The sequence below is a fragment of the Chaetura pelagica genome, unplaced genomic scaffold, assembly GCF_000747805.2.
Source record: "Chaetura pelagica isolate M959 unplaced genomic scaffold, ChaPel_1.0 scaffold237, whole genome shotgun sequence".
Taxonomy (NCBI): domain Eukaryota; kingdom Metazoa; phylum Chordata; class Aves; order Apodiformes; family Apodidae; genus Chaetura; species Chaetura pelagica.
In genome coordinates, this window is record NW_009953933.1 from 1,084,241 (window position 1) to 1,093,878 (window position 9,638).

The 9,638-nt window shown below is 44.3% G+C and overlaps 1 protein-coding gene across 2 annotated transcripts in view; it reads right to left on the bottom strand.

Moving 5' to 3' along the window:
- Nucleotides 1–3,429: 3,429 nt before the first annotated feature.
- LPIN1 (lipin 1) overlaps nucleotides 3,430–9,638 on the bottom strand; it is a 64,165-nt gene continuing 57,956 nt past the window's right edge. For both annotated transcript variants that reach the window (XM_010001709.1, XM_010001710.1), the window contains 4 exons: nucleotides 9,346–9,498; nucleotides 7,450–7,564; nucleotides 4,428–4,531; nucleotides 3,430–3,589 (listed from right to left, as the gene is read on the bottom strand). In XM_010001709.1, the coding sequence (XP_010000011.1) occupies nucleotides 3,430–3,589; nucleotides 4,428–4,531; nucleotides 7,450–7,564; nucleotides 9,346–9,498 (532 nt within the window). The remainder of the gene's footprint in view (nucleotides 3,590–4,427; nucleotides 4,532–7,449; nucleotides 7,565–9,345; nucleotides 9,499–9,638) is intronic.

The following is a 9,638-nucleotide window of genomic DNA, read 5'->3' on the forward strand; positions in this document are numbered from 1 at the left end:
GCTCCGGGCCAAAGGCTGCAGCTGAACAGCAAACGTTTCCCAGGTGCTGGAAGGGACACGGGGTGGCTCCGAGGAGAGATGGGCAAGCGAGAGGGGAGCTGGAAAAGCACAGCTCCCCGAGGCTGAGCAGCTCTCAGAGCACCCTGCTGCCTGCAAAGTGTGCCGAAAAATAGAAAAGGCAGGGAAAATAATTATCTTTTCCTTTATTACAAGATACATTTGTACCCTGGTTGCACTCAGCAGACCCAAATGAGGTGTTAAAATTCACCATTGCAGCAGCAGATACATATACAGAGCAAATACTGTATAGACAGGCTTTGAAATAATAATCCACAGTATTTATCTACAGATAAAAAATACCCAGCACCCTCTTTCTCCTCCCTCCCCAAATTACAGCAGCAACATTTTACCTGCGAGGTAACTAATGCAACAAGTGGGGTATTCTTGCCCCCAGGGGACAAGGTGGAGCAGTCTGGTCACCAGCTTCAAGATCAACACCAGTCACCCCTCACTGCTGAATATCCCAGCTTATGTGCACGGTGTAAATGGAACATGCTGGGCTTTCATGTCTGCATATCTATCTCAGCCACATACTCTCTCTTCAACAGAATCCAGGGTTACACTGCAAGCAAGGGTTATTTTTTTTCTTTCACAGAAAGAGTAGGAATTTGTGAAACCATCCCTTTTTCTTCTACTTGAATCAGAGCAGTTTAAATATCATGCATAAAATCACTCGACGTGCTTCACACTCTGAACAAGCACAGTGATGTTCCCAGCAGCTCAAAACCTCTATTTGCCCCAGTGTCTTTTCTGCAAGCAAACCTGACAAGCACTACTGACAGAAAACACACCTTGTGTCACGTTCAGCTGTCCTGCAATTTCCAGGTGCCCAGGGCTGTGCAGGATGTCAGGAGGAAGGCATTTCACTTCCCAGCATCACACAAGCGCTGGTCAGAAGGGACCCCTGGAGGTGATGCAGCCCAACTTCACGCTGGAAGCAGCTGGGCCAAGCCCAGATGAAATCAGCCACCAGCCTGTGGGGACAGGCTTGGGACCCTCTGGGACAGGGACTGCAGTGCCTCTCGGGGCTCCTGCCCCACGGCTGCACTGCTCCCTCTCACCCGGCAGGATTCAAACCTCTCCTTCACTCCGACACTTGAAATACCAATGGGAACAAACAGCCCTGGGTTCCTGTTGTATTAGGTTATAAATAAATGTACTGCAGGCTTTAATTGTGGAGAACTGGCAGGGACTGTCCTGCTGGAACACACCTCGTGTAATTCCCTAGGAAAACAGATCTTAACTACTGCTGAGGATAAAAGCCACAAAACTGACAGCCTCCTACTGGGGAGAGGGGTTGGGGTGTTTTATTTTGCATAATATGTGGCTTGAAATAGGCCTTTACCAAAACTGAATTAAGACAGGAAGCAGTTAGTATATTCATCCATTTATTCAATCATTAATGACAAGTATTAAATAAAGTGTGGCTTTATTTAGAGATGCAACCATCTCTGTTTGGCAACCTGCAATCCCCAGTGATTGTCTTCCACAAAATCCAGATCACATTTCTTCCAGCTTTAGGTAAAAACATATTTGCATTTGCTTTAAACTTTCAAAAGAGCATCATCAGTCTGGGTTGCTAAACATGCATTTCTTCCTCTTTGGTTTTTATCTGGCCCTGGTATCTCCTCGGTGGGCAGCACCTTGCTTTGTTCATGTGAAAAGGAAGGGCTCCCCACTGCAGCTCCATAAAGGATTGCACTCACATCCGTGGCTACTGAAGGCACAGGGAAACCAGAAACTGGCCCCTGCCATCCCATAAAAGGCTGCAACCCCCTCCTGCCTGTGCTGCCACGGGATGCAGAACCACCGGGACACACAGCAGCTGCTTCCAAACTTTCGGGTGCCAACTGACCACAATCACATCTTAAAATTTCTTCTGGCCCACTCTGACATCCTGTTATTAAACTCTTATCCCAAAACACTACAAAGCAGCTGCAAAACATGTACCAGAGCCTCAGAGATCACAGCTTGTGAGCTGCTGCTTCAGCCACCACCAAACACAGCACAGGTGGAACCCCACGGTGCCATCTGCAGGGTTTCAGAGAACAATTAGACCTTTCAATATATTTTTAAAGGCAAATAAAGTTTCTTTCCTAGCTACAAGCAAATTTAAGAATGGTTTGGCATCTGGCCAGCTGATGTCTGCCCTGCCAGTGCTGCAGTGTGTCAAGGCAGCCCAGGTGGGGAGCACTACCAGCTGATCTGCAGTTATTGCTGTTAGCACACACAGGTAGGTCTTAAGGCTGTCAAAAGCAGGTAGCAAAAATGTATCTACAGCTTGGGTCTGGACAAATAAGGGAGGGGGGGGGAAATGTTACAAAGGAGAGATTTCATTATCTTGGAGGAGAGTAAATTGCACTAGAAGTATCCACTCTTTATGATACAAAACCAAAATAAATCCATACAGTAAAAACCTGAGATGTCTCATTCACCAGCATCAGAGTTCACATTGTAGCCAAAATAATGTTTCAAACAAAAATACTCCATTTTTACAGGATCATCAGTGTTCTTGGCTCAGTAAGGATCTTGAAAGTCAGCACTTGCTGTAGGTAAGATGTCTTTTCTGAGTATCTCTGGCTCCAGGATGAGGGGCACTACACACAGTAGTACCTTCCACTTGCACACTGACCTTCGGCCAAATCAGCTGTTCTGGAATCATGGTACTTTTTAAACTGAGGAACACTGCCAGAATCTGGCCATCTTACTTCATTTGCTTTCTATTTAGATTACACAACATTTATGTCCTCAGAAAGGTGTAACCATATCAAAACAATAGGCTGGAATACATCAACACAGCTGAGCCGGCTTGGTAGCTACACTACACTTTACAACACCTGAGGGTCTAGACCCTAATTAACTCTTAAACAAAGCTGTTGCTCAAGCAAGGGGAAAGAGGAAGAATCACTTGCTTCTTCAGAAGAGGATTTTGACCTGTGGGCTGCAATCCTTGTCTGTGTCACCAGACAGTGTCAGGAATGGTGAGCATCTGCAGCTCCCTGCCTTGCAGTGGGTTCTGATGAGATGAAAGATGACTCCAGTGGCGCAGAAAAGATACAGAACCACTCTATCACCTCAGAGCATCTTTAACTGCAATTCCAACACCACTTCACTTTTATTTGACCTTAAACAATGGACGTGTATGGCACAATTTGAAGAGCTGGGTGAAGAGCCAGAAACATGACTCCTATTCCTTGTCAGACACCTTGTCAGCTGGAAACATAACCAAGTGTGACAAAGCACTTCTACACTTGCTCACAGCAAAAGAACACAATGCTCACAACATCACAGGTTCCAGCTGTCACCAGCACAAGCCAAGTGGTGTCCTTTGGATACAAGCTAACTCATTCCTTGAGCTGAGGCCAACTGCTAAGATGAGGGTGGATTTTCATCCTGAGTTTCAAAAGGTGGTAGAGGTTCTCTCCAGTAGGTGAACTGACTGTAGGTGTCAGAACAAGGGAAGTCTGAAGAATGGCTTCTTTTCAGCAAAGGAAAAATGTGATCTACTACTTCACACAGTCTCACATAGCTGGAAAACAAACAAATACAAAGAATGCTGAACCATTTCTAGACATAGCTGGAAAACAAATACAAAGAATGCTGAACCATTTCTAATCTTCTGGCTTGTAATGTGTGCAACTCTCCAACCACTAAGGCATGGCTACATGGACAAGGACAAACCACCCTCCTTAGATGAATAAAACTGAACTTGGTTTTCGTTCCAGAGGGTTCAGATAAGAAATCCATTCATGCTGACCTATGATACTTACCCAGAAAGGAACACATGCCATCTTCTGCCCAATCACCTGCTAAAATAGTCAAGTCCCATATTTTGGGTCCCATTTCTGTCCAGCTTGGCTCAAGCACCTTCCTGCTCAACTGATGATTTGTATTTTATACCCATAGGCTCCCCTTCAATTAAGGACACTCTGAACATTACCAAAGGCCATTTCCATTCAGTGAGAGATGCCACCGTGCCTAAGCACCCTGCTGAAAGCTTCAGCCTTCACTTCAGATTGTTTCTGACTCTTCTAGAGAGGAGCTCCAGCAATAGAAAATATTGAAATGACCATGAAAAGGCAGATGACCTTGGGGAAGTACCCAGTCTCATTTTTATGCAGACTAAATTGTACACTGATAACTCCTTTACACAATTAAAGTGGGTGGAATATATTAAACAATTTATTTTTGTCAGTTGAACTGAAGGAAAGTGTAAAGTCTGCATTTTATTCTAAATTAGTTATGTTTGGTTTGAGATGTTCTAAGGAACCTTTCATTAATATAATCAAATCTCTGGGCAACTTAAATCAAATTAGAACAGCAAAATAACTTAGTGTGTAAGGTGTTGGGGGTAAGAGGTGACTTACGATGAGATGTTTGTCTTTGCATGTTCTTGGATAAGTTCTCCTTTGGGGTTAACTGTAAATATCCTGTTTAAAGATACTCCCACCTGTTTGTATGAATAAACATCCTAAAAAGAAGAGAGAAACAAAGAAAAAAGAATATCATGATTCTGCCTTTGCACAATAATGTTTATTCTTGCTGGAATATATTACACAGAAGGAGAGACGTGCACAGTATTGGTACCAAATGTACCCAGTTACTGTGCAGCTAAACTTCTCCATCATGTTAGAAACCAGGTCAGGCAGCTAAAAGCTCAAGGCACAGAAAACCTGCAGCCAAGGAAGGAGTTTGCCACTTCAGTTTCAACTATTGATCAAAATCATGCTCATTTTTGCAGCGGCTTCCCTTGGCACAAAACCAACACTAAACAAAAAACCAATGCTATTTGGTGTAAAAGCATTGGCACTTCATGTTTCCTTCAGAGAAGGAAAGAAACTCAAATGGTTAAGGAAAGCAATGAGTAAGTTTTGATCTGTTCTGGAGAAAAAGCTTGACAAAAGCTCCCAGAAGATCAGAGGAAAAACAAGCTTCCATCTTACTAACATAAATCGTGTTTGTAAAAGCTGAGCTGGTAAAAGACTGGAATGTCAATGAAGATAAAAAGATTGTTCTAATGTCTATCTTGTAAAGATTGTTCCGAAACAATGAAGTTACTGAATAGAAGTGAACAAGCAGTCACTTCAGGAACTCAGCACCCTGGCAGTCCACACAGTCTACACCTGTGACATCCCTGGGCACTGACATTTCACTGAGCTCACTCTGGGATAAAAAGCAGAGCAGAAAACCAAACCCAAACAAGCAGCACATGAAGCTGAGGAAGCAAGGACCGTAACTTCACACCCCCACGGGCACCTCCCACCCCTGAAGACTGAACTCCAGCAGTGACACAGGAGCTACCAGTGATTCCTTTAACAACATTAACTTACTGCTGAAAATACTGATTTTATTTCCCTGCAGTTCACACTCCAGCAGTGACACCGGAGCTACCAGTGATTCTTTTAACATTAACTTACTGTTGAAAATACTGATTTTATTTCCCTGCAGTTCAAAAAAATGGAACTAGAGGTAGGTATCATCCATAACACAAAACCACCAAAGTGTTTAAGAAGATATTTGAGAGCCATGTGTCTGAAGACACCTTAATCATGGAAAGTAAGTTGTGTATGATGTAACAACCTAATTAGTAATTGCACTGTAAGGACCTCCTGTCCTCTCTGACATGCTTTTGAAAATGTAACTTGCTGAAAGATGAAGCTGAGGAAGTTGTTGCTCAGAAATACCAGCCACTCTAACAAAGATATGAGCCAAAGGAGGAACAATCCCAGCAGACAGGCATGCTGAATCCCTTCAAATATGTTTACAACATCCATGGTTTCCCTGCCAAAACACCTGGCCAGGCACCTCTGCCCAACACATCTAACCTGCCCAGTCCCTGAATGCTCACACTCCCACTGGCACTGGCCAGTGCCCACCTTTATACTGATCATTTCCCCCAAATATCCCTGTTTCTGCCAGTGAACATGTTCCAGCTCCCACAGGGCTGGGCAGTTGTGGCTGAGCTCCGTGGTCCTTAGGTGATGCAGTGAGAAGCCTTTAGCTCATGTGGAGTCAGTGGAGAAAGGTGGTCACCCAGCACCTCAATTCCCATTTCTCTCCACCAACTAAAGACACCAACTGGAGGTAACTCTGGCTAATCATACTAGGAGATATGAAGAGTCAAGGCTCATCCTCTTAAGGTCAGATTGCACAGCCAGGACTTGGGCATACAAACAATGAAGTAGGTGTAGCTCTCAGAGCAGGGTGGATGCCCCCAGCCTGCACACTAGGGGTCCCTGAACACCACAGGGGTGTCCCACCAGTCCTATTACAGGTTACCAGACCACACAGCAGTTCCCACAGGAGCTCTGTGGGCTCCTGGGCACAAACAAGGAGCTCATCTAACTTGGCTAGCGTCTAAACTTAGATGCCCAGTGAAACTGCACATGTCTAAGAAGCAGATTTTCTATCTGTCTCCTTCTGAAAGTGGAACACCTCGGGTGAAAGCCAGCCTGTGTCCTGCTTTTGGCACCTGCAGTGATACCTGCACCACCACCCTGAACACTGTGGGTGCTCCTGCTCACACCTGAAGGTCTCTTGACACTGTCAGTATTATTAAATTCTTTATACTCCTTCCTTCAAAAAAACCCAAACCCTACAACAACAAAACAAAGCAAAACAAAACAAAACCAAACACAAAAAACTCCAACACACCTCCACACACACAGCCCCCACCCAGTATGGCTACATCAAATGCCCACAGGGTGGAGTCCACACCCGCAGCTACCACAGCAATCACCGGGAAGGCTGCTGGCTGCCAGTGTCACAACACTCCCCTGGATCACACTAACAACCTGAAATCAGGGATAATCACACACCAGGGTCCCTGGCTCTGCCCTGCCCCCAGACTGTTGCCTTCTCTGGATGCACAGAAGTGCTCCTTGGGCTGGAACAGGAGTAAGAAAAGCCTCTAGCCCAAACTACACAGCCTTCAAAGGGGTGACTGATCTGCCTTCCCCTCTCCATCTCAAACAGAATGTCACTTGCCATGCAAAGTAGAACCTTTTGATTTCAGTGAGACATCCAAGTCCTTCTGAGTGTATTTAAGAGTCTGAAGTGTAAGTCCCAGCAATGTTAATCTGAAAGATTTTCTGTCTGTCCACAGGTGTCTCACTGACACTGTATTTGTGTGGATTAAAATGAGATCAGTGTTTTACAGCTGAACTGCCAATTTATGCAGACAGACTGTAGTTACTTTGCAGCTCTTCCATCTCTGCATCCTACACTGTGAGATCTTTGAGGAAGAACCTTCATCTTTTCCTTTGTTCAGGGCTTAATAAAATATTCTTAACTCCTATGTAAAGCTCCTAAGTTCTAATGTAATAGAACCATGAAATAACAGCAACCTGTTTGTTCTCTGCAACAGAAATAAATTCAGCCATTACTTACAGCAGGTCTGTTTCCAAAAGCAGCATAAAAGGGTTCTGTGTTAGGATAAAACAAATTTTTGATGTCTGTCAAACACTGAACTTTAAATTTTTCTGGTTTCTTTTCTATCACCTCCCTGAAATGATAAAAAAGGGAGGCTGAATAAGTACACATGAAACACAAGACAAACCATTTTACTTTCTTCATTCAATGTTTTCACCTAGCTGGATACCCCTACAGAGCCACCACCCTTCTCCAATCCACCTTCATTTAGAAATCACAGTGCCAAGAAGGCAAAACAGCATTCCCAAGCTTACATCATGGGTCCAGGAAACAAATCCTCAGAAAGAAGGGAACTTCTACTGAAACCTACATTGTAAAAGATGGCAACAGAGCAAAGATGGGTGATTGCAGGGAGTGGATGCTAAATAAAGCCTTAGGAGCCATAAATTGTCTTCAAGTAAACTGCTTCCTGAAAATGACAGAATGATTCACAGATTACATGAGCCTTCACTGGCTATAGCTTTTTATTACTGTTGTTGTTTAAAGTACTGCAATCACTCTGTTTTAGAAGCACCTCAGCCTGTTAGGGTACTTTTGCACTCGGGGTCCTCCAACACTGCTAATTAGTAACAGTTAAGGAATAAAGGCATCTATTTCTCTCTGGTTGCTCCTTAAAGACGTAATTTGTTAATGAACAGAGGAGTTATTTCATTTCTGGGCAAAAGCCCTTTCAGAACAGCTTCTCTTGGCAATGAGACTGAACAGGTGGCAGAGTCTGGAGTTCCCATAACACAGGAAGATGCCAGGATGACATAAGGCACTCGAGAAGCTCACAATCCCACATCCTAGCACCAACACATATGTCAAAGAAGATGTGAGCAGTACTCACAGGAGTACTACAGCCCTCTGGGACAGCAGCCCCATGTGTAAATCAAAGTTGGAGAACAATGCAAAAGAGGAATAAAACCTCAGCCTCACATACACATCATCTCAGAGCCCTCAAACCCACATTAATTAAATCTATGGTTGACAATGAAGTCATTCATTTGCCACACATCCCTGCAGTCACAACAGTGCACACTGAAAGATGAGCATTCTTTTATCTAAACAAGATACAAACAAAAGAGCATCAGTTTAAATGTATTTCTAGAGGTGAGGTAACAGTAGCTACCCTTTCACTGCATCTCTTACTTAACCAATCTGAGCAGTGCACTGTGATACCTCCCTGGTCCCTTGCATTTAGAACCTGGCTGGTAAGGCCTGTAGCATGTCACTCTACCAGGAGAGAGTCTGAACAACTTGCCATTAAAAATTCTAATGAAATATATCCTGTCACAGCAGCTTTTAACAGCTTAAAATATTTCCAGCAATCACCTGACATGCCTCACTGAGTTAGGCAGAAGGCACAATATTCATCATCTGTGCTGTTATTATTCACTTCTTACAGTTCAGTGCTGAGAAAAGAACATGGTCCACACAGAGTCACTCAGTGTGGTCAGAAGTGTAAGGAGTTCCTTTCGTTTGCACGTACATTTCTTCATGACCCACCAACAATATTCCTTCACACACAAATATTTATGCCAATAGGAACACCTTCCCAGTCAAGACAAGACTGATTGCTGTTAAAATGTCCAGGTTTTTCCCACGACTTAACATGAACAGTGAAACAGATGAAGTCAGCAGGCAGTAGCCACTGGCAACCAGTGAGCACAGCTCCATGGTGAGCCCTGCCCACCAGGCAAACCAGGCAACAGGACCATCTGGGTCTAACAAAACTTCTGCCTCACCAAGTTTTGCACCGGTAGGTAAGAAAAAACCACGAGGACCCATTTCAACCACTGCCATGTACGAAGCTGATCCCTCAGCCCCCAGCAGCCCCCAAGGGTCTCTCTGCCCCCCGTGCAGCTGCAGTACCTGTGGAAAGCTGAGAACAAGCTGCTGGGGCTCAGCAGCACCGGCCCCTGCGGCAGCACCGTGCCCCGCTCGTTCACCCAGTGCAAGTAGCCCCTGGTCATGTCTGCCATCCCAATGGCTCGTGCTGAGCAGTACAAAAACTTGTAGCCATTTCTGCCAACAGAAGAAGAGAAATAAATTCTTGTAAAAATATTATAAAAGTGAGTATTTCAGCACAAATGATGTTGGGGGTTAGTTTTACATTAATCCTGTGCTGGCTGTTAAACAGACTTAGGTTTAAGCTAGACTTATTC